This window comes from Panicum virgatum, chromosome 7N (assembly GCF_016808335.1).
Source record: "Panicum virgatum strain AP13 chromosome 7N, P.virgatum_v5, whole genome shotgun sequence".
NCBI classification, from domain to species: Eukaryota; Viridiplantae; Streptophyta; class Magnoliopsida; order Poales; family Poaceae; genus Panicum; species Panicum virgatum.
In genome coordinates this window covers 35,141,748-35,166,864 of record NC_053151.1, presented here as the reverse complement: position 1 = coordinate 35,166,864, position 25,117 = coordinate 35,141,748, and the positions used below count along the sequence as shown (strand labels likewise).

General features: G+C 45.4%; 1 protein-coding gene across 1 annotated transcript; it reads right to left on the bottom strand.

The window, feature by feature from the left end:
* Nucleotides 1-4,557: 4,557 nt before the first annotated feature.
* On the bottom strand, nt 4,558-21,869 carry LOC120680850 (DNA-directed RNA polymerase III subunit 1-like). The gene is made up of 27 exons (XM_039962427.1): nt 21,598-21,869; nt 21,370-21,499; nt 21,016-21,195; nt 20,784-20,940; nt 20,469-20,650; nt 20,154-20,266; nt 19,966-20,065; nt 18,936-19,136; nt 18,708-18,856; nt 18,495-18,636; nt 18,268-18,408; nt 17,971-18,159; nt 17,385-17,628; nt 16,952-17,045; nt 16,376-16,610; nt 15,484-15,675; nt 14,929-15,027; nt 8,396-8,599; nt 8,049-8,324; nt 7,587-7,734; nt 7,127-7,278; nt 6,459-6,614; nt 6,266-6,382; nt 6,079-6,164; nt 5,699-5,903; nt 5,369-5,571; nt 4,558-5,264 (listed from the first exon to the last, which is right to left on the bottom strand). Exons 1-27 carry the CDS (start codon nt 21,666-21,668, stop codon nt 5,213-5,215), a joined length of 4,218 nt encoding a protein of 1,405 aa, XP_039818361.1. The 5' UTR covers nt 21,669-21,869; the 3' UTR covers nt 4,558-5,212.
* Between the last annotated feature and the right edge of the window lie 3,248 nt (nt 21,870-25,117).

The window sequence follows — 25,117 nt, the reverse complement described above, 5'->3', positions numbered from 1 at the left end:
GCGTCTCAGGCCCTTATTGTAGCTAGCTCCGCTTTCTTAGTATTATCTCCGTTTTAAAATATATGAAAATTGATTTCTTTCAATTTGTTTGACTATTCACCTTTTCTATAAATTTATATAGATAGGCTCTGTTTAGTTCTCAAAAAAATTTGCACAGTATCCGTCACATCGAATCTTCGGACACATGCATGGAGCATTAAATTGTTAGATTTATGGGCTTGGTCCATATAAATAATCCTAATAAATCTCAAAGGCACATTAGCGCTAAGAGAAGGTACACTATCTATTAGTCTTGTATTGCTAATTGACGAGGGTGTAGGGGGGTTTTCTCCTTTTAAATACGGACCACCTCCCTCATGGAAAAAGTGCACCATAGATCGTTATACGTGGAGTCCCCAAGGTTTGGAAATTCATAAGAAGATCTAATCTGAGTTAGGGTTTTGCCTCCTCTCGTTGCTGCGCCGCCACCGTAGTCTTCTCCATCCCGAGCGCCGGCGTGCACCGGCGAACGGGAGAGCAGGTCTCCGTAACCGCTCGCTCTTGTGATCCTGCACCGGGAGAAGGCGAATAAGGTTTTTGGGAAGCGCTAAGCGCGACTGCTCATCTTCTTCGCCACGGCTCGTCCTCCGTCGAAGTCAGGAGCTGCGGCGTACCGTCGTTTGCAACGCCGGTTGCTGCGCTCCGTTCGAAGGACCGTTTTCGTCTCGTCTGCACCTTTCGTCTTTCCGGCGGCTCCCGCACAGTACGTATTTTGTGATCAGATCTGTTTCATAATCATATTTTCTGAGATCATGTTTATGATATACGTACTTTCTAGTATGTTAGAGTCATGCATGCTAGGTTTAATTTTCGTCATGATAAATCTAGTTCGGAATTTAAACTTATAGTTGTCTATTTTTCCAACACAAATGCAGTTGAAAAATAATTAATTATACAGTCTAACTGATTAGCACGAGCTAAATCTTTTAAGTTTAATTAGTTTATAATTGGATATTATTTGTCAAGTAACAACGAAATGTGCTACGGTACCAAAACACAAACTTTTCACCAACTAAACACACCCATAGATGAAGTTCATGAGTTAAATACATATTATTTTTTGATAAACATAGTGATACTCATTTACTTATTTAATTATTTATTAAATATATGAAATTATTGATTTTTCTGATTATGCATCTTCTCTATAAATATTTATACAAATAGATAAATTCACAAGCTAAATCTAAAGTAATTTTGATGATAAACATAGAGGTAATCATTTTGCTTATTTAACTAATTTATTAAATAAACATTGATGATCAAAATCTGAATAAGAAGTCAACAGTGTCGTATGCTTAAAAACGGAGGCTGTACTTTTTTTTTGACCAGGCTAACTTACGGCCGGCCTTAAGTTAGGCCCGCCGTACGGCCGCTCCTTTTAGGAAAAATCACTAATTACAGTTTTCTATTTTTGCAATCTTCCCACTTCGAAAAAATACTGTAGTTTCAATACCGAGTGTCCAAATCAAAATCCGATTATACAGTTGCACTCGTTTCAACAAGAGCTTCGAAACAAGATCACACACCACCATGTTTCGAAAATATATTTTTTATTTGAGAAAATGCTTTTTAATGTATTCTACTTTGCTTATGAATTTTGTAAAAGTTGCCCATCGTTTTACTAAATATTGCTTGACTCGTCTCTGTCTAGTTAAGTGGATATTGATGTTGATGTTTAGAAGATAACTGGGTGGTGTGATTAGAGGATGATGGCAAATAATGTGTTGGCGATAGGTGGATGTGTTATTGCATGATCTGTGATAGGTAACTTTAGCAAGTCAATTGAGCAATTTTACTAATTTGTGTTGGCATTTTTCTAATCTATGTAAGCAATTTATGTGTATTTAAAAAATATTGTTGAAACATATGCAAGTAACGTCTTGTTTTGAAGGTCTTTTCAAAGGAAATATAGCTGTGCAATTAAAATTTGAATTTGACGGATGTTTCGAAAAACTACAATTTTTTTAAGAAAGAGCAATAGAAACAAAAATAATTCTTCGTGAACCGCTCCGTATAGATGTATGCGGCCGTGCAATCAAATTAAAATACGGCCGGCCAGTAAAAAGTCTTTACTTTTTTTATTAGATGCCGCGATGAAATCTTTCCACATGATTTTTCACTACGGTGGTGTTGAAAAGTTCTCTGTAAATTTGGCAATCCAATACCCTATCATCAACCTTCCACGGCTCACTCATTCGTGAATCATGTGTGACCGCGTGTGTGAGACTACCATCCACACGTGCTGCTACGAATCACGTCTGATCTGCGTGTAGGGATCAAACTAGAATCTGTACAAATGATCCAGCCGAGTCTGAATGGGAGGCAGCCACCTCCAGCACCATGTGATGAATGAAACGTGGTTGGATTCGAGGGAAAAGATGCGATGATTAAAGTACGCCGAGAGAGAAACAGGCCCACGTGTGGCCGAAGGTCCACGCGGCCCAGCACGTTAACTGGAGGAGCCGTTAGGTGCCTGCACGGCTGCACGCGCAAGCGTGCGGCGATCCTTTGCAATTGCAAAGATACATCGATGCTGATCTCCCTTTAGCCCTTTTCTGTTGACTTTTGCACAATGCCGTTCTCACCGCTCCAATACTCGTCCATGACAATGCCAAGTAGTAAAGTACTCCATTATATTCGTTCTAAAACACAAGGTATTTTGATTTGTACCAAATCAAACTGTTCTAAGTTTGATCTAATTTATAGAAAAGAGTAATAATATTTTATTTTGAATGTCAAATGAGAATAATTAGATTCATTATACAATATATTTTCATAATTTACTTGTGTTAGATGTTAATATTTTTCTCTATAAATTTAGTCAAACATAAACTGCTTTAACTTAGAACAAAGCAGTGCTTTCAGGATGGAGAGAGTATAGTAGACAAGGAGATTTGCCTACCAAATAAATAGTCGAATGTCAAAACTGCAGTTAAGAAAATACTCCGCTACTAATACATACCCTGACACAACTGGATAAAATAGTCTGACGCAACTGGTAGCCGGGCACTCCAGCGCGGCAAAGACGCCAGCAGAAAAGTCGCGGTTCTCCGATTAGTGGAACCAGACAGCGGAGTGGTTGATTAGCGCAGGGGGAAAAGAATCGATCATCAGGCTAGCGCTGGGCCGCGCGCACGGCCGCGGGTTCGGAGTAGTTTAGTCCGGCAGACGGACCCAACCGGGAGAATAAGACAGGGTGTGCCACGAGCTAGCTCTGCAGCTCGAGCTCGAGTGCTCGACCACCTCTCTCCCCCCGGATTCTGGTCGCCCTGCGCCTGCATTCGCATGGCGCCATGGATGCTAATTTATCTGCCGATCCACTTCCACCATATCCGTGTGGCTCCGATCGACGAACCGTGGCGCCGGTCGGTGGAGGCACGATGCCGTAAACAAAAGCCGCAGAGCGCGCGCGCCCGTACGGCCCGTGCTCACGAGCGCCGAGATTAAGGAGCGGAACCTTGTGCTTATCGAGGACGCGCTGCGCGCACGGTGTGCACCTGCTGCTGGGCAAGCTTGGCCGGGCCGGGTGATGTCTGGTTACCTTTTCTTCTTCTTTTTTTTTTGCGAGGATGGTTACCTTTTCCTACTTGATTCTGCTGCGCGTCTCCAATTACGAAATTTTACCGTAGTTTTTTCTCATAAACAAAATGCTAGTACGGTTTTCACTACCAATCTGTCACGCCGTGCACCCGGTTTGGTCAAGTTAGTAAGCGCGCAGCTTCAACGCACAAGCAGCACTGCCGAGTCAGGGTCAATCAAACAAGAAATACACGCACACCGTACCTCGCTCACCCTAGTCCGCGCCATTGTTAGAAAACGTCCAAGCGGACTCCTCTCTTGCTTAGAAAGTTCCCAAAAAATCGACAGCTGACAGCAGCCGCAGGAAAAGACGCATCAAAATGCGCGATTTTTTTTTCTTCTTTACCTTCTTCCTCTGCTTTCCCGGATCATGTCAAGATTGTCTCCAACTCTCCCTCTCGATGCAAACAAACAAACAAACAAACGGGAGAAAAACCATAGCCAGATGCAACGGAACGGCTTTTGATTTCCGCCGTCTGGCGTGGATCGGCTCGGGACCTTTTGACAAATGATGGTACGACATGGGGGACAAGGAGCGTCTGATTTCAGCGTGCGCAGTTTCAATCGCCCTGCCTTGTTCCTTCGTTCCTGTCTCGCGCGCGCCGACGGATACCCGACCGACGGAGTCGAGGTCGCGCGGAGGATCTTGAGTTCTTGACGGCGGGAGGCAGCCAGGGAGTAGGTGAGGATGCGGCCTTGTCTCACACGGCCGGTGTAGCAGGTCCAAGCGCAACAGAAGGCACCTCCCTTCTGAATGCACAATGGTGGTGGTTGACAGCATTAAAAGAATCTGTGTTCGACGAAAAACAAAAGCCAAGAATGGGAACGCCCATCTTCGAGCTTCAGATGCACCACGATGGATCAACGTCGACCACCGTAAGAAGTGCAGCAAAAATAAAACTTTTTGTCTCCCTAACGTAAACTTGGTAGCCCAGAAACAGGAAAATAAACCCCTCCCAAGCTTCATTAGCCTGCAGAAAAGTTTAGTCCAAGCACATATTGGTATTGCCTAAGAGCATCTCCAGCAATATCTCCCAAACCACAGTCCTCACATAGTTTTTGGAGGCTGGCCCCCATCTCATACCTTCCAAATAATACATCCAATTTCAACAGAAACCCTCATATTTGAGCCCTCATCCAAGTCTAGAAAGGCTGGTGAGTGGGACCCACAGATGGAGGGCTCCCTAGAGACCCCAAGGCCTAGGGGGTGGAAGGGGAGATTTGAAGACCTCCCTAGTTTAAAGACTCAAGTAGAGGGCCTGCTGGTGTTGGTTTTCTTGATTTCACCCTTCAAATTCGGGGTAGGGGTTTTGATAGAGGATCGGCTGGAGTTGCTCTAAGAGATGTAGCAGGTGTTGCCTGACTTCACCAATAGCAGTGTCATGTTCGGCACGGTTTTTACCCTCCGCATCTACCAATGCAGCCGAAAAAAGTTGTTCGCCCGAATGCTGCCACATGGGAGATGGAGTGCCACTACAAAGATGTTGACCTCAAAAATTACAGCCGCCGCAGTTGCCCTACGCTACGCATGTATGGTGTATGGTCCAGCTATGTATGTACAGAGTTCCAGCCTCAGATCCACGTGTATGGATTACGACAGTATCGGGTCAGGCTGGTACTTGAATTCAGGAAGATGGTCCAGCCTGCAGGGGAAATGGTGCACCTCATCAACAAACCATGCGGTTGGGTAAGTAGGAAACAGCAGTGTCTCAGGAGTATTGTATAAGAGCATAAGCGAAGCGTATACCTTTGCCTGACTTTGAGAATACCGGTACCAAGTTGCATGGGAATGCCCATGATAATGCATTCGCTGACTCCCTCTATCTGGTCCTCACGACCACTGTATGAGGCATTGAATAGATGTTCGGAGGTTTTCTCAAACGAAGCAAGCATCAGCACACTGCTTTTCATCTTTGCAATGCCATATCTAGTAATGCCAAGAACTTCACCCTGTTCCAAAGCATTAATACCAGTAGGAGAGTGTCAAGGAAAAAAACACCGGTAGGATGTAAGTGAAGCATGTAAAAGCACATGTATAGAGGGGGAGAAAAATCAATGTGCGTAGGTATCACAATACCTTGTATGTCATCAAATCTGCCAGAAGCATCATATGTCTCACATCAATATTCATGCCATGACTTTTCATTGTGTACTGAATTTCATCAATAATAGATCTCCTAGCTGCTTCAATTCCAAGTGTGCTGTTCATTTCCATGATATGATTACATTTTGTAATCCTAGCATCAACTCCTGGGGTACCCATGACTGCCAGGAGGTTTGTTCTGTAATTACAATTTTTTTATTAGCATATTTGTCAGGACAATACTCAAAGGTCCGGTAAGGTGTAATAACAGCTATTCTAACTACCCACAAACTACACAAACAATGGAAGGTTATCAAAGCTAGAAAGCAAAAGATTCATGCTGCTAAACCATAAATAAAAAAAGGAAAGCTTACCCTTCAACCAACAAGTTGTATTTTTCTACAGTGTTGTCCTTCTTTTTTATTTCGTCGATAACAACTCTTTCAACAGTTGGAATGCCCTGAATTTAATTCGAGAAAAGGTCAGTCTTGGCATCATAGTAGCAAAAATACTTTTGCAAACGAAAATGGCAGTGAATTTAACAATGGACATCTTGTTCACCTTCACAATCACTTTTGGAAGCATGGATTTGAGGTTATGCAGCTCAAGCCGAAGTTTGGACTTATCCGTTCCAGCTGGATATATTCTCAACTTGTCTCTATCAATCACACGGACATGCTGCAAAAATCAGCTAACTGTAAATTGCAACTGCAGTAAAAAAACAATGTATCAAAGCCTGGAACTTTGCTCACACCTCAGATTTTAGCTTGATCTTTGGATGACTCAAAATTGACAGCTGCACAGTGTCAGCAGATATTCCCATGTGCAGAGCTTCTATAAGTTGCATATCAAGTTTGACCACCAAGTTTGCCTGACTTGGTTTCAAGATAATCTTTATGTCTGATGCTACCTGATCAATATGAATCATCAATCCACAGTTCGTTTCAAAAAAAATCCCAACCCAAAAGTCAGCACGAAAACAACTGTATAAAATCTATCAAGATGCGGCAGGTCAAAAGTATCCACAGACAATGTATATTTATTTTGGGGGGTTCATCTATTGTAGAACAGAGAGATCCACGAAAACTAAAGCCAATACAAATCGTTGAATAATTTCTACCTCAAGCAAACACGTAGTACTGTAAGTCTCAAATTGCTTCCCCAATCTCACAAACAATTGTACAAAACAAGCACCTTTATCATGGAATAAGTGGATGATGAGCACATTTACAGTTAGCATACGTGCTATGTTCTTGTATCACATAAAAGCAGCTACCCAACATTCAGCCTCCATAGCATACAGTAAGATAACATAGAAACTCTCAGTTCTTTGCAAGTATGATAAAAGAAAACAAACTGGCTTCTTTAAGTGCATATAAGTAATAAATCAACTGTAATAAAACCAATCAAGCGCCAATTCACCTCGCCCAGCACTGCTTTCTCCATAGCTCCTTTCACAATGCGTGCAGACAGCACATCTTTCCTAGACAGAAGCTCAGCTGTGATAATAGGAGTGCTTATCTTTTTAGCAGCATTGATAATTTCCTTGATGCGAGGAACACCAAGAGTAACATCTTTTTCATGGTTAAAGAAACAAATTGTAGAAGGTATACATGTAGGCTTCATATTATATGTGTATTTCTATTTCTAGACTTTTGCATAGCAAGTATTGTGCTAAATAAAGTGACCCAAATTGATGGAGGCATAAAATTTCTTTGCAAAAATTCCTGAAAGCTCGATATTATTTTCCATAGATATCAAATTATAGCAGCACTTATCCAAAGTAGATATTTTTTAGAAAAATAAGTTGAACATCCTAATTCAACAAGTTCAATGCCACAGAATTAACTAACATTTTCCTGAAGCAGAGGTAAAAGGATACTCATGCTAGCTACTCCTGCAAAATGAAATGTTTTCAGTGTCATCTGAGTCCCTGGCTCTCCAATACTCTGAGCTCCAATTGCTCCAATAGATGCTCCTGCTTCAATTGTCTTTGAGTGGTAACGAGAAAAACAAGTATCCAAGAAAACCTGATCCAGCAAAAAAGGAAAATAAATATTCTAAAAGGAGGGTGTAGGGTACAAGCACGTAACTCAAAACTGGAACATTATGCTAGCAATTAATGAAGGAATGAAGGATATATATTCACAAGCTCATAATCACTTAAGAAGCATAAATGTACCATATTGATATATCCAATGGCACATTTGCTGCAGAAAATTAAAACTACATGCAAATCAGTGAAAAAATAACAAAAGTTTGACTTAACCTAAACATAAGATTACAGCTCTCATCTAAGCAGTGATAAATCTGGCAATAGGGTACATGAATCATAAGCACAGACCTGTAGTTGTTTTGCAGATATACCAGATATATTAGCAGCAATGGATTCTTCAATGCAAGAATCTTTCTTTCCTACATGGCCCACATCTAGATGAAGTGCCCTTCTTGTGCATTCCAGTAAGTTTATACGTTTCTCAACAAATTCTCTCAAGCCTTTCTCGAACTCTTGGCTACAACCACCATCAGATGAGGTGCCATGTTGTGTGAGCTTATCCTCCAACATCTGTCGGATATCAGCTGGAGATAATGTATCTGGTCCCCTTTGAGGACATGTTGCCTAAAAAAGTTAAATGATCAGAACACTTTTTTATGACCATCTAGCAAAGTATTCTTTACATTAGAACTAACCGTGACTTTCATAAACAATTGATCCAAATTTAAGGGTGTGCCATCTCTTCCTTCCATCTTTGCAGGATCCATGCCATCATCTCCATACAAAAACTGAACTATACCACCGCTAGCATTACGGACTGTCTGATCATAGAAAACAGAGAGATCTTCTAAACCCTTCATCAATCTGCGGGACATATATCCAGTTTCTGCTGTTTTGACCTACGATTTTTAAAAAAAATTACAACAAAGAAAGCAAGCAGATATCAGTACCCCCACTATATTTATGGATGACAATACACAGGAAATAGCCATCAATTGATACAAATCAAGTGCCGATGATTCTGTAACAACACCAATGTGATCAATGAGATTCTCTTTTGCTTCTACTTGAAGATCTTTTATTGCTCTGTAATAGCTGCAGACTGCAGTGTAGTTGTCAACTTGATGGTCTATTGTTGTTCTGTAATAACTGTTAGTGTATATCTGAGCCCATGTATAGAGGCACATCTAGAGACTCATGTATATGATCTATATATCCCACCCTTCTAGGGTTTGGAGGAATACAAGCCATTATTCTCTCCTACATGGTATCATTAGCCTAGCCTCCTCCTCTCCTCCCTACCTCCACCAGCCGCCGCCGCCGCCGACCATGGCCGGCCGCCGGTGCTTCCTCCCCTCTCCTTCCCTTCACTCCCCTCTGTTGCTGGCGCCGACGCGGCCTCTGTCTCTGGCGCAGCAGCCTCCTGGCCTGCCTCTGCCGCGGGGCGCTCCTCTGCCTCCGGATCCGCCACCTCCGACGTCCTTGGCGCCACCAGATTGGCCGGATTCGCCTCCGGCGCCACCGGATCCGGCTTCCCCCGCGCGCCTCCGGCCGGGGCTGGGTCGGACGCGGCTGGCGGACCGTCTGCCGCCGCGGGATTCGCCCTTCCCGTGCTGGGCGACTGGGCCCGGCCACCTGCTGCCGCCTCCGCCGCCGCAGCGAGGGCCCATGCGCCTCCTCTTCCCCCTCCCACTCCTGCTGACGCGGTGGGCGTGGCCCAGATCGCTGCAGCAGCTGCCGTCGCGGCCCAGACGGCCCAGGAAGCCCGCGCAGAGGATCCAGGAGCCCAAGCCGCCGACGCCGCCCAGGATCCAGGCGCGGGGGGCGCACACAACGCCGCCGTCGTCACTGCTGCGGCCGGACGCGCGTGGCTGCCCCTGCACGCGCCCCGGTGCCGTGCCCCATGGAGCACCCTGGCCCGCGGCGCCTCTGCCTGCGCCCTACAAGCGCGCGCAGGAGATGCTGCGGGACCTCGAGGCCAAGCTCGTCCAGGCCGCGCGGGCGCACGCCGCCGCCTCCCTCGCCGCCGCGCACACCGCGCGGACCGCCGCCTCCCTCGCCGCAGCGCACGCCGCACTCGTCGCGCCCAGGGACCCCGCGCGGGCCACTGCCACCGTCGCCGCAGCGTGCGCCGCGCAAGCCGCCGCCGCCCCGGCCGCCGGATCCGCCTTCCCCGGGGCCCCTGGCGCCGCCCCTGCTGCCCGACTTCCTATGCACGCGCCCGCGACGGCCGCGGTGCCGCCCCTGCCTGCGCCCGCGACGGCCGCGCTGGCCATGGCACGCTTGCCGCGCCCGCGCCCGCGTGTCCTGCGTTCGGTATGCTCCCCGCGGTCGCGCCGTTCTGGACTCTGCCCGCTCAGCCCAACCGGCAGCCGACCTGGCCTGGAGGGTGGGACCTGATGGATAAGTCTTTGCTGTTGTGTTGGTCTTTGTGGTCCGTTGTACCCCTGCAGCATCTTGTAGTCCTTAGCATCTTGGACTGCAGGCATCTCTTGTACCCCTGCAGCATCTTGGACTGCAGGACAGCAGTTAGTATCATCTCTAGGACAGCAGTTAGACTAGTGTTAGACTAGCATTATTGGCTTCGTTTGCTACCCAGCAGCCTGCTGTATATATATGTGGCCACCCCTCCCGTTGGAAGGCATGGCATTGTGAGTGTGAATGAAAAAAAACCCAGAAAACTTCCTCAACTTGAGTGTCATCCTCTCAACTCAATGAGAGTGAAATTTGAGCTGCTAACAGGACCATGGGTGCCTCCTTCCACACCACCCCATACGCTGGTATCCTCTCTTCTGTCCGACCCCCACACACCTCTTGTCCTTCTTCCATCATGGTTGGTGACAGGTCTTGCCTTCCTGTCACCGCCGTGGGTTCTGCTCCTGGTTTTTTTCTTCTTCCCAATGTCCTTGTTGCTCCTCAGATGGTGACAATTCGTCACCTTCTTTCCATTCGTCAGTTTACAGCTGACAATTCTTGTTCTATCAAATTTGACTCTTCTGGCCTTAATGTAAAGGATTCGACCTCCCGGCGTCCACTCCTCAGGTGTGACAGCACGGGACCCCTTTACACCCTTCGCCTTCCGTTTTCCGCTGCACCTCTTTCGCCTTCTTCGTCTGTCATTTTTGCCGCGACGCCGTCTTCCACCATCTGGCAACGCCGTCTTGGTCACCCTAGCCGCGACGTTCTGGCTCAGCTCAGTTGTAGTACCGATGTTCCTTGTACTATGGCTCCTGCTGAGCCCCTCTGCCATGCGTGCCAGCTTGGTTGTCATGTTCGACTTCCTTTTTCCTCTTCTTCTTCGCATGCGACGCATGCCTTTGATCTTGTTCACTGTGACCTGTGGACTTCTCCTGTTCTTAGCCTTTCTGGCTATAGATACTATCTGGTGATGTCGATGATTTCTCACACTACTCCTGGACTTTTCCTTTACGTGCCAAGTCTGAGACCTTCCCCACCCTCCTCCACTTCTTTGCCTGGGTGTCCACTCAGTTCGGCCTCACCATTAAGGCCGTCCAGTGTAACAACGGGCGTGAGTTCGATAACTCCACCTCCCGTTCCTTCTTCCTCTCTCGGGGTGTTGAGCTGCGTATGTCTTGTACGTATACCTCTCCGCAGAACGGCAAGGCTGAGCGGATGATTCGCACGACAAACGACGTCGTGCGCACCCTTCTGATCCAGGCCTCTGCCCCCGCGCTTCTGGGCTGAGGGCCTCCACACCGCCACCTACCTGCTTAACCGCCTTCCGTCCACCGTTTCTCCGGCTCCCACTCCACACCACGCTCTTTTCGGTACCCCTCCTCGCTACGACCACCTTCGAGTCTTCGGGTGTGCGTGTTACCCTAACACCTCCGCTACCGCTTCTCACAAGCTGGCGCCCCGCTCGACTCGTTGTGTGTTCCTTGGTTACTCCCCTGACCACAAGGGGTATCGATGCTTTGACCTCACCTCTCGCCGCGTCCTGATCTCCCGACACGTCGTGTTTGACGAGTCGGATTTCCCCTACTCCACCTCCACACCTTCTCCTGACCCCGAGTTGGAGTCCCTGTTTCCGACTGACCCGGTGGTTCAGCCACCTTTACCTGTCTGTTCTTTCCCTGCAGGTTTTCTCGGCACACCGGCACCGCTTCCGGTGATCCCGGTGCCCGCAGTAGCGCCACGCGCAACCCCCGGAACTCCTGTCGTGCCGAGCGCGGCCCCGGTGCACGCGGTCGCGCCACGCGCGGCCCCCGGACCTCCGGTCGTGCCGCGCGCGGCCCGGTGTCTCCTGCTGCGCCACGCGCGGCCCTAGTGCCTTCCCCTGCACCTGCGCGGTACTCTCAGCCGGTGCAGGTGTACCGGCGTCGTTCGGCGCCGACACCGCCGCCGCCTCCACCGACTCGCTCTCGAGTCGAGCCGGCGGTGTACCACCCGCCAGTCATCAATCGGGATCCCCGGCATATCCATCTCATGGTGACTCGGCGGATGGCGTCTTAGGTCGCGACTCTCTCCGTCACCGAAGGAGAGCCGCGGGTCTCTCCAGTACCCTCCTCTGTCCGCGACGCCATGGCGGATCCTCACTGGCGTCGCGCGATGGAAGAGGAGTACGCGGCCCTTCTTGCTAACCAGACGTGGGACCTCGTGCCGCGTCCGTCTAGTTGCAATGTGGTCACAGGCAAGTGGATCTGGACGCATAAGCGTCGGGCTGACGGCACACTAGAGCGCTACAAGGCTCGCTGGGTTCTCCGGGGTTTCACCCAGCGGCCTGGACTATGATGAGACCTTCAGACCAGTGATGAAGCCCGCTACGGTGCGCACGGTCCTCTCGCTTGCGCTCTCTCGCTCTTGGCTTGTGCACCAGATGGATATGAAGAATGCGTTTCTTCACGACACTCTATCCGAGACTGTCTACTTTTCTCAGCCGGCGGGATTTGTGGAATCGAGTCGTCCGGACATGGTCTACCGGCTCAACAAGTCCCTCTATGGTTTGAAGCATGCTCCTTGGGCTTGGTACTCTCGGTTCACCACGTTCTTGCTGACATTGGGGTTCACCGAGGCCAAGTCTGACACATCTCGCTTCATCTACCGCCGTGGGGATGAGACTGCCTATCTACTGCTCTATGTCGATGACATTGTGCTCACAGCCTCCAGTCAGCAGTTGCTTCAGAGTATCATCTCCTCTCTGCAACAGGAGTTTGCTATGAAGGATCTTGGTCAACTCCACCACTTCTTGGGCGTCACTGTTGAGCCTCGCCCGTCTGGTCTTCTCCTTCACCAGCAGCAGTACGCACTTGATATTCTGGAGCGGGCTGGGATGACTGATTGCAAGCCCTGCTCCACTCCTGTCGACACTCAGGCGAAGCTGTCTGCTGATCTGAGTGATCCGGTGGCTGATCCTACTGCCTATCGGAGTTCTTCACCGCTCGTGCTCTGCTGAGCTGGTTGTCTACACCGATGCTGACTGGGCTGACTGTCCGGACACTCGCCGCTCCACTTCCGGCTACGCCGTCTTCCTGGGCGGCAACCTGGTCTCCTGGTCGTCCAAGCGGCAGCCGGTTGTTTCCCGCTCCAGTGCCGAGGCGTACCGTGCTGTTGCTAACGGCATGGCGGAGGCGTCCTGGCTACGACAGCTCTTGGCGGAGCTCCACAGCCCGCTCGCCAAGAGCACGCTCGTCTACGGCGACAACGTCAGCGTCGTGTATCTCTCCAGCAACCCCGTCCAGCATCAGTGGACAAAGCATGTGGAGATCGACCTGCACTTCGTGCGCGACAGGGTCGCCATCGGCGATGTTCGGGTACTCCATGTCCCGACTACCTCCCAGTTTGCCGACATCTTCACCAAGAGACTACCCTCGACCTTCTCGGAGTTTCACTCCAGCCTCAACGTAGCAGGTGACTAGTTGTGGCTGCGGGGGGTATTTGCTCTTTGTACTCTCTTTTTTGTCCAGTCTTGAACACCGCTGCGCCGGTTGTTCAGACTGCAGAGGGGTGTTGGCTTTCTTGTCCAGTCTTAAACACCGCTGCGCCAGTAGTTCAGACTGCGGGGGGGGGGGGGGGGGGGTTGTTGTTGGTGTATATGTGAGCTCATGTATAGGATTTATATATCCCACCCTTCTATGGTTTGGAGGAATACAAGCCATTATTCTCTCCTACAATAACTAATATGTACTTGCCAGTACCTTAAGTTGAATTATGGACATATATATCTTGCAGCAACTCTTCAAAACCAAATTCTGTTGTACATCCCCGGCCCCCAAAATAATGCAACTTTCGTTTCCTAGAATCAAACAATTTCAAGTTTGACCAAATTTATACAAATTATTATTAACTTTTATATTACCAAATAAATACCATTAGATTAATTATGTAATATTTCCATACTAACTCTATTTGGAGACATGAATGTTAGTAATTTTTTGTATAAATTTAGTCAAACTTGAAATTGTTTGACTTCTCAGGAAGTGAGAGTTGCATTCTTTTTGGGACAGAGGGAGTACAGCAGGTGTCAGGGGATTAATGATTTGTCTAACTGTTTCGGCTTCAGATAAAGACAGTATTCTCCTTCGGTACAAGTCCATAACAGTTAGTTGGATCAAGATCATTTGGAGACAAGAATGTTAGAATGTAGTCAAACTTGAAATTGTTTGACTTCTTGGGAAGTGGGAGTTGCATTCTTTTTGGGACAGAGGGAGTACACCAGGTGTCAGGGGATTAATGATTTGTCTAACTGTTCCGGCATCAGATAAAGATGGTATTCTCCTTCGGTACAAGTCCATAACAGTCAGTTGGATCAAGATCATTTGGAGACAAAAAAATGTTAGTAATTTTTTGTATAGATTTAGTCAAATTTAAAATTGTCTGACTTCTCGGGAAGCGAGAGTTGCATTCTTTTTGGGACGGAGGGAGTACATCAGGTGTCAGGGTATTAATGATTTGTCTAACTGTTTCAGCTTAGAGAAAGACGGTCTTCTCCTTCGGTACAAGTCCGTAACAGTTAGTAGGATCAAGATCCTTCAATAAGAACTTTTGCTTGATTGATCCATTAGGTTTGTCTAATTAGAGTTACTAAATTATAGACCAGTCAAGAGACATATTTTCAATAATGTCATCATGTCTGCTTCTACTTATTCAACTAACACATGAAAGTCTAATTAAGCTTATATAAATAATAGAGCCCTCTTTTATGATGCAATAAATATTGATTGCAATACCGAGCACAAGCAAGAAAAAACAATTTCAAATTTAGACATACTGCTGTGTCAACAAGACCTTCTCGGCCACCCATTGTGTGGAAGAAAAACTCAGTAGCAGTCAAACCAGTATAGAACGAATTAGCAACAAAACCTTTAGCCTGCAAACGGGAGACCAAACCTTATCAGAAATTCAGACTACTGAATTTGAGTTATTTGAATATGTCGGTTTCATGATTAAAATTAAAACAAAATGGCAGATTCGCGCATGTCACAAATATAGCGGGATGGTATTATTTTAAAAAGAAGGATGTTCCAAACCCTCCTATTTCTCTACAGACTAAGACTACTGCTGTGCTGCTGTAGAATCACCAGCTCAACAAATAAAGAAATCAAGTCATTATTCAGGAATGTGTCATGGTTGTAGCACACATGAGTTGAGAAATGAAAAAGTAAAGCTACTATTAGATCGCACGGTCGAATAAGCAGTTTAGAGGATGGGCTATTTGCAGTCATTCTCATACTGGTGATCTAAAAAATTGCAGAATTTGTTTATTTGAACAGAACTAGAAATGCACGATGCACAAATTAACAAGCCATATTCCTTTTCTCCTTACTGCAGGGGTCTTCGAATTTATAGGAAAGTGAGGAAGAGTTCTATCTATAAAACCATCTGGGGCGCGACGCCCTCCAACTGATTGCTGGCCAACACAAGCAACCATCTGACTGATATTGATTGGAGAACCTTTAGATCCACACTGAGACATAATCAATGGGCTGTTCCTCCAGTGAAGTGTATCCATGCACACCTGGAAAAAAAAAGTTTAATCCCAAGAGATTCAGCAATCCACTTAAAAGGCACTGTTCGCCTACATGGCTGTTTAGCCCGTTTACACAAGGTGGAAATGGCCATTTAGCTACATAGTGGCTAGCCATGTTCGTTTAATCAGCCGTTTATCCCGTTCATTTTTTTTTCCGAAAACGCATAACTGCGCTTCTTTGTATTATAGAGAAGAAAAAAGGTCCCGTACAATCCCAGCTCTCATATAGGGACCAAATATGAGAGTTGGTTTAAGAAAATACAGAGTGACTAGCTTAAATGACTGTTTAACACATTTAAATGGCGGTTTAGTCCAAATAAATAGCTAAACCATAGATGACCGACTGTTTAGCATTTACCGTTTAGGCTAACACTTTAAAAGCACAGCAAAAGCAGTGTGGACACATTGGTCAATCACTTGAAAAAATCGCTAGATCAACCATGTTCACTGAATTACAGTGCTACAAGGAAAACTACCCAAACACTACAGAGACACAACATTTTAAAAATAATATCCAACATGAGGATAAAATTTGGGGCATTACACAACTTGTGATGACAATTATGTTCTCCATTAATAGTTAAAAACTAACTGAGCAAAGAGGATAAGATTTTCAGCAGCCTTTTCACGTGCTAACTGCTAAGTGACTAAAAAATAAACAAGACAATAAAACTTGGTGCAGACTTACGTTTCCAGCAGCCGTTCTGATTTCATTCAACACGCCAGTTATCCTATGCTCCAATGTTTCAGCTGCGTTGCAACCAGGATGCAATGCGAGTGCACCTTTGGCAAACAAAGAAATAAGATCATGGCATTGTTTGTACCCCTCATCTATTTTCTTTTTCTTTTGTCGATTTAAATGTTCTCCTGGTTGGACATCATCCACACCAATGGAAAAACCATGGTTCCCAATAAATCTTGCACTGCAGGGAAGAAAGTACATAATTCAGATCAGAACAAAGTTTCCATACAAAAATTTTGCAAATCTATGGTGCATATGTGATGCATGTAGGCATACAGCACAGGGTTAGCTAACTTGGCCCAAACAACCTATCAACTCTCTTGTATATACAAAAAAAAAGGATAGTGTACCAATATGAATTTTGGGTGAATTCCCTTTGTGCCACCGTGGAATTCCATGGCTTGGCATATAAGGAATCACAAAATTTTTGAAGTGGCATAAAACGAATTAATCCATAAATGAATCACCTCCATAAAGTAACATGAATGATGTGATTACACAAAGCAGGGAATGTGTCTTCACCTAAATTTTGCCAAGCGATTCATACAGCTTGCTGCAGCGTGAGAATTGTAATCTCTTAGAAGAACAGAGTAAATGCCATCCTTGTTCCCATTACCTGCAGACAAAGGGCAAAAAAAAAAATTGTACTGCTTCCAAACTTATCATGTAAAACCAAAATAACAGGTGCCCATAAACTGCAGCAACTAGTGAACAAGACTGTTTACTAACAACTGAAGTTATACATCATTTGTAATATCGTGCGTATTTGTAGGTTCATGAGTAAATCACATAAGAATTATGTTTGCCCACAGTAATCCGCTCTAAGAAGAAGGAATTACATAAAGAAAACACTACAATTTGACTTGGCTGAAAGTTTAGATTGACATGAATATCCACATTATATACAATCTTCTACAGATAACAGCATATAATTTGGCTGAATTACAATCATTACCTAGTGTGGCCTTCCCAACTTGTCCAGACAACAGTTCACTATTTCGGAAGTAGACATAACCATCATTGGGACACATTGTTTCCCTTCCGCACATTGTTTCCTTTTCCTCCTCTTCTCCCTCTTTTTTTCCCTTCTTTTTCGAATAAATTTTTTCTTTAACAGCAAGATTCAGAAACACCTTTGTATGTGCATTAGGTCGAACTAACACACTGAATAACTGTTTACCAGTCCAAAGTTCGATAGGCTGCAAAGATAGAGTATACCGAAAGATATGGGTATCTTAATAAGAAGGATAAAGCGTACAAAGATGCATACAACAGAAGACATAGATAACACTTTAACTAAAATGTTAACATAGATAAAATTTAACATAGATAACATTTAAGAATAAACGAAATCATGCCTTTTGGTATGTTTTGTTTATATGCAAATACTAAAATTTGTTTTACAAAAGGTAATAGAAAGAATTTACCACGTTCAAATGATATCAACTATTTTAACTACAGGCAGCATAACATTTTAGATATGACCATACAAAAGTTCACTCAGTATGTATATCTAACTTCACTCAGTATGTATATCTTACTTTAATCAAGGCTGGTGTTGGCAAATCAATGTTCTCCATTGCATCACCAAGGTATGAGCACAAAAGAGTAAAGGAAGATCTATCATAGAAAGTATCTTTTCTTGTAATCAGAAAAGATGAGGTCAAGAAATCTTGTGTGGAAGCAACCAGTATCTCCCCATTCTTAGGAGTACATAAATTATTCTGAACCTGCAAAAGCAATGGATATATTAAATACTGCTATCAAAAGTGTGCTAGGTGTTAGCACATAAAACCAAAAAATGTTCAACTGTAACAAAGAAGGTCAGCATGTGCTACCCCCATGAGCATAAGTGCTTCAGTGCGAGCTTCCTCTGTCTGAGGGACATGCAAATTCATTTCATCGCCATCAAAATCAGCATTATACGGGTTGCAAACAGACTCATTAAATCTCAGTGTTCTCCATGGCATTATCCTTGCCTGTGCTCAAGTACAAAAGCAAGCGCCCCAAGGTGAGGGAAATGCTTAAGTATAGTAGGTATAAAGAAATAAGGAGACTTTTATACCCTGTGAGACATAATCGACATTCTATGCAAACTCGGCTGTCTGTTGAACAGGACAATGTCACCATCCTCTAAATGCCTTTCAACTGTATAGCCACACTTTAAATCCCGTGCAGCAATCCTTCTATCACCATACTTTAAGTTCCTGAAAAGAAGAAAAGAATGATGGATGAAGGTCAGGCTAGCTAACAATTCAGAAGATCATCTAGGACTTACAGCTTTGTGCCATCAGGGGTTATAATAAAATTAGCCCCTGGATGTTTATATGGTCCGTTTCGTACACACTGACGCAGCTTCTCAAGGTTATAGTTTGAAACCCTTTCAGGATAAGTCAAGACTCGAGCCATCAACACAGGAATAGCTACCTGAAGTATTAATCAAAGATGACATCAAAAACTATAGGAATGTCGAAATTAAGGAAATAAAATGAACATGAACGGGTACCTCTGTTATTCTCAAATTTGGATCAGGAGATATGACAGTCCTTCCAGTGTACTCAGTACGTTTTCCGGATAAGTTACCACGAAATCGGCCAGTCTTCCCTTTGAGTCGTTGAACAAGACCACGATGTTGCGACTCAGGAAGACAGGGGGCATCGCTATTTACGTATTCAACAACTTGAAGTTGAAGTTGTTGCCAGCAATCCTAGAAAGAAAGAGAAGTGTTAGCTAAAGATCTCACCAAGTTACAGTCTGATAAATTAAGTTTCCAGATTGAAATGAAAGCAATTCAAATTGTACATCTGAAAATATGATCCCTACCATTTTAAAGATCAGAATCACGAATAAAATTTATTATCTCCAGAAATAAGTCAGAAGTTTGAAGTCTCTAAAGATGACTGTCCAATATTTGCACATAATTCCAATTTATTCAACATCAACATCAACATCAACAAAGCCTTTTAATCCCAAGCAAGTTGGGGTAGGCTAGAGTTAATCCCAAGCCTTTTAATTCCAATTTATTATTTCAGATAATTAATATATTTAGAAGTATTAATTCCTTGGATAGGAGTGCTTGGAAAGCCGCGATTCACGTGCCAGAACCATGAATAATGGTCTTTGTTGGGTTTCAACTCTAGCCTACCCCAACTTGCTTGGGATTAAAAGGCTTTGTTGATGTTGATGTTGAATATATTTAGAAGACCTGATTTGAATGTCAAATATCTAGTTAATAACACTTTGGATTGTGATGTTGACAATGCAGCAGCCCATACGTGCAAATGATGAATGTCGTAATTTCAATTCTGTATAACTTATTTCCTAGAATAACACTTTACAGGCCATTAAAAATCAATTAAATTACATAATATTGAACTAGTTTGTGGGTTACAAGGAACATAAACAGACTAATTTCCGAAAAATGGTACAAAAACAATAAAATATGAAAGAGCACTTCTACAAAATAAAAAAAGGAGAGATATGCAAAATTTCAGCAACATGTAAATAGACAAGTGAGGAGCTCTGAGATATCTCACAAAACACTTGGTGAACAGACCCCCAGTTTGAAGGGTCTCCTTAAGTATGGAATTTGTATTAACAATGCTCTTCAATATAGCAGTAATGCTATCTTCATTGCTGCAACAAGCAAGACCAATTCATGATCGCAAGGTTGCTCTGAATTACCAATGAGCATGAGGAACTCTCCAGAAACTGAAATACAGACCTTGTTCTAGTATTACCAACAACAGTAGAAGGCCGTATAGGTACAGGTGGCACTGCAATCTCCGTCACAATAAGTTTTTCTGGCCTATCACCAAGGTTTAGCAATTCACAATCCTGCAGAAACATGGGGGATGTAACATTTGCTCAGCAAAACTGAAATTGAGTCTAAATTGGAGAATAGCATCAAATGTGAGGCAGCCAATGAGGCTTGGGACAACTTGTTAGGTAGGCGTGATGATTTCTGAAGCTCGCATGACTATTATTCTGTTATTGACTACTAACGTAAGAATTTTGAAGAGTGAAAAATAGTCCCTACCTCGTCAGTCATTCTTCTGAAAAGAGAGAGAACAGTTGCAGGGTCTAACATGCGAACTGAACTGGTGGAGACTTTTTCTTTCTTGTGTTGTAATGCATTCTTCAGTTCTTCTGCATGTCCATCCAAAATTTTGCTGCAATCATGAATCACTATCAGGCCTGCTCTGCCTTTTTTAACTACACCTGTATTTCCAACAAAAAAAGGAAAGAATTGAGATATCTTTAGAAAATGTTAGCTTCCAAACAAATAGCCAGGTGTCTGGTAGTAGACATTCCTAACATAATATGATTATGGGCACAATATAGGATAGCTTACCATTTCTGTATTCACACCGGGGGCAGCTGGTTAGTTTGCATTTGTCCCTCACTTTTTTCATGGTAGCACTTTTCTGTAGCGCATCAGCTCTGGGATTTCTCATCTTCTTCAGAAACTCTCGGCGGTCTTTCTCCACAAGAAGAACCCTGCTACAGCCCTGGGAAAGCACAAGCAAACAAGTATCAAGGCAGAGTCCAACGCACCCATGATGTAAGCATCTTCATGGCAGTACCTTGCAGATACACTTCAACACGTCCAGCATGCAGTTGAAAAAGCCGACATTAAAAACTGGAAGGGCAAGCTTCAGGTAACCAAAATGACCAGGACAATCAGAAAATGGACCATGGCAGGTGCTGCACACAGCATCCTTATCTTGTTTGCTAGGATCCTTCTTTGGTTTGCTAGGGAGTCCCTGAAATTGGACACAAGGAAATAAATTGCAACAACTTGAACAATGCTACAAAGGCATTCCTATGTAACAACTAACAATTACGATTCCTCAATCAAAATACATATAACGAAAACAACATAATCTGCCGTTTCAATGCGGAGCAGAGGAGCACTCCAAGCCCGAGCGGGGCATTACCATTCGCGTGTCGAGCAAACCATTGGGGACTGGCTTCATGTCATGACCATAGATCCGGCTGTTCCAGACCTGCACCTCAGCGGACTTGCGAATCTCGCTGCCCGAGAGCACACTGAACCGGATGCTCTTTCTGAAATCAAAAGCGGACGACCGAGACGGAGAGCGGCGGGGTCAGTGTAACAATTGGACCATGTGCTTCGTAAACGGGACGGGAACGCGCATGCTTACATCTTGTGGGCGCCGACGTCCTCGATGAAGGGCTCCTTCGTGCAGCGAAGCTTCTCCTCCGGCTTCGCCATAGCTGCTCAGCAGATTAGGGTAGGGTTGCTAGCCAGTGAAGGGCGGAGGCAGCGGGGGACGAGAAGCGCCGCGTCGCCTCGGGCCGCCTCCCGATTGCGTGCGCGCGGCCGCCGCCGGGCCTTCTCCCGTGGGGAGGCCCCGCGCAGAAAGGGAAGGTGGCAGTGGCGGGGCAGCAGAGGGGGCGGCGGCGCGGGAGACCTAGATCATTTACCTTTCTGACGAATTAAATAGGTGTGCTTAAACTGGAAAAAGATAAGAATCTTTGTTTCTAGGGTTTGGCTCATACCACCGTGTGGTGGATTGGTAAGTTTCGTTGTTCCCAAGCAAACGGTCGTGCCTTCGAAGTCCAAAGCCTCCAATGTATTTTTTTTAGACCAATATTCAGTATTCTTCAGTTTGGCATAATTTTTCTTTTTTGAAGTTTGACATAATCACTGGCCAATCTATTCTTTATATTTTATATTCTTCAGTTTAGCATACTTTTTCTTTTTCAGAAGTTTGACACAATCATCTACCGACCATAGCCTAATCCATCATTTCATTTATCTTATATATGTTTGTTAATTACTTTGCAAAAATAAAAGGCTTGGAATCATGTTCAAAGGAATATAAGGTTTGTACTCTCTTTATTTTAAATTATAAATCGGTTTGAATTTTCTAGGTATGTAGCATGTGTAAACGACCCATAATTTTCCTTTGAGACTAGAGCTGATGTGCGGGTACCGAGATACCAACATGGACAACTTACAGTTAGGCTAGGGAGCAGTTCATTAGGCAATGTATGTGTATGTCAATGTATGTCATTTATCCAAAGCGGATTACAAGATCGAGCATTCCTTAGAAAAAAAAATACAAGATCGGGCAAGAGTTCACCTATATATGAGTGCAATAGTGATTAGTACCAATATCCTTAGCCTTAACGGATGGAGGAAGGACGAAGGAGCCAGAGTAGTAGTATAAACAATGGCAACACATACATAAATACACAAATGCACAATATGAAACTCAATAAACTGGGGAAAAAAAACAAAGAAACTGTGGGAAGAACACGGTCAAACAACCCATGCCTCAGACCATACGCTGAGCAGTCCATCCGTCATTGGTTTGATCCATCATCGCACATTTCTCCTTCCTAATAATTCGACACTACAAAAAATCGGTGTGCCGGGAGCACATCGCCACCACCTTAGTTGTTTGGTCGCTACTGAGTTATCATATATTGAGGAGATTAATATAAGGACTAAGGTGTCTAACACAACTTAACAACGTTAGCTAGCCATTTGTTGGCGGTGCTCATCGAGTACCAAGTTCATCGTCTCTGAGTTTTTCTTTCAGTATTCCTTTTTTTAAAAGCTTTTTACAGTGTTCCTTCAATGAAGAGGTTTGTGTATGTAATGCAAACATTCATATTTTATAAAGCTTTTTTACAATGATTATAAAGTACTAATGGGTACTTTCAGATACTTTTAAGTTGAACTTTTTTCTAGCCATTGATCCATGGAAAATATTTATAAAAATTAAATTAATTTAGTATCCGGTCTTACTTTTTGGTACTTTGTCTCATATTTTGGAAGTATTAGATACTTTATCCTAAGTACTTAGGTACTTCCTACCTTCACCACCGTAGGATTTTATCAGATGGACGACTGCTATTTTTTTCAATCATTGTAAAATTTCTCTATTTTGTATAGTTCACTAAAAAAACGAAATATTCAACATGAAAAATTACTCTATAGTATAGAATAAATCAAAATGCATGTGTTCTCAATCAGTGCATTCTACCAATCTGCTAGAGCTTTCCGTTGCTGTGAGCCTGTGACAGGCACTGATGCACAGCAATTATTACATCGCTGACAGAATCTCCTAACTGTTCTAAAGAATAAGCACGGACGCGGACAAGTAGAGGGCAATCGCTCCGAGCAGCCCCGATGATCCGCCGGCGACGGCGACGGAGGCAGCAGAAATTCCCGGCGCCGGGGCGAGGGCGGACGAGGGGTAGTAATCAGAAGCCGGCGGACGCGCGAGATCATTCGGTGGGGGAGCCTCTTCGCCGACGCTAGCCGGGGCTGGGACCGGAGCCGGCGCTGTCGCTGTTGCTTCTTCGTGGCGCGGAGCTGGCGCGACTGTCGCCTGAACTGAACCGTGGTGCTGCGGGCTTGGAGCAGGAGCACTGCCCGGTTGTTTGGCTTGGACGACGACCGGCGCCGGCGCCGGAGCCCTGTGGGCTACATGGTTGTACGGAGTCGGTGCGCCGGTCGGCTGCTTGGCATGAACCGGCGCCGGCGCTGGAGCGTTGTGGCGACCATGGTGGTACGGAGTCGACGCGCCGGCCGGACGGTTGGCATGAACCGGCGCCGGCGCTGGGGCGCCGTGGCCACCATGCTGATGCGGACTCAAGCGCTGCCCGCCTGGGTGCCATGAACCGGAACCAGCGCTGGAGCGTTGTGGCCACCATGGTCGTACTGGCTCGGGGCGCTCGCCGGCTGGCTGCCAAGAAGAGGAGCGGGCGCCGCAGCGTGGTGTCGAGGGTGAGGATGATGCCGCCCGTCGACCGGCGCCGGTGCTGCGGCGGCATGGCTGTAAGGATCAGGCGTTGGTATATGGCCGGCACCTTTGGGGTTGGGAGTCCTTGGCAGATGCGCAGGCCCCGCCGCCGCCGGTGCCGGGGCGTGACGGCCACGGTGGTTATGGGGGCCATGTTGGTGGAGATGGTGGTAGTGGGGGGCAGGGGCAGGGGCGTAGACCGGCGCGTGATGGGCGGCGTGCGCAGCGGACGCCGCGACCAGGAGCAGCATGGCCATCGACGCGATCGGCGTGGCCATGGTGAGAGGCTAGAGTGAACGCCGGTGCCTTGGTGTGTTGGAGCCCGTGGCCGTGGGCGAGCAAAGCATATATAGAGCCGCCAACCAGAGGTTTGCCCGAATGGTTTGGAAAGTTTTTTGTGTACTTCTGGGGACTGGGGAGGAAACAGCTTGCGCCAGTTTAATCGCGGCAAGTTTTGATCATCGTGGGGGGCGCTGAGGGCAAGTGAGGATCGGATTGATTCGGCCGCTTGCAAATCAATCAAGGCATTCTCTCCATTCTTAACACGGGCATAGCGATTAAGGCATCACGCAATTACTTCCCAAATACGAGATCGCGAGATTTATGGTATTCCTTTCGATTACTCGATTTTATGGGATTCTTTTGATTACTGCTCACCATCCTTCAGCAGTGCCAAGCTACAGCTAGCCATTGACGATCACAGATTCACAATTAAATTAAAGCACGATAAATATTTCCTTGGTACTTAAAATAGGGTATATATATATCAAGGATTTGCTGTGAATCTGGATCGGTGCCTGAGCCTGGGCAGCCGAACTCACTGGTCCCGTGTTGATCGATGGGAGTAGACCCGTAAAAACAGGAAACTGTCACAGCTTACTACAATAACAGAAATCATAAGCCA

Coding starts and splice junctions, on each gene's coding strand:
- LOC120680850 (XM_039962427.1), bottom strand. CDS start 21,668: ATGGCGAAGCCGGAGGAGAAGCTTCGCTGCACGAAGGAGCCCTTCATC. Junction 20,066..20,153: donor GTTGGTAATACTAGAACAAG/GTCTGTATTTCA, acceptor TGCTTGTTGCAG/CAATGAAGATAGCATTACTG. Junction 8,325..8,395: donor AATTGTTTATGAAAGTCACG/GTTAGTTCTAAT, acceptor TAACTTTTTTAG/GCAACATGTCCTCAAAGGGG.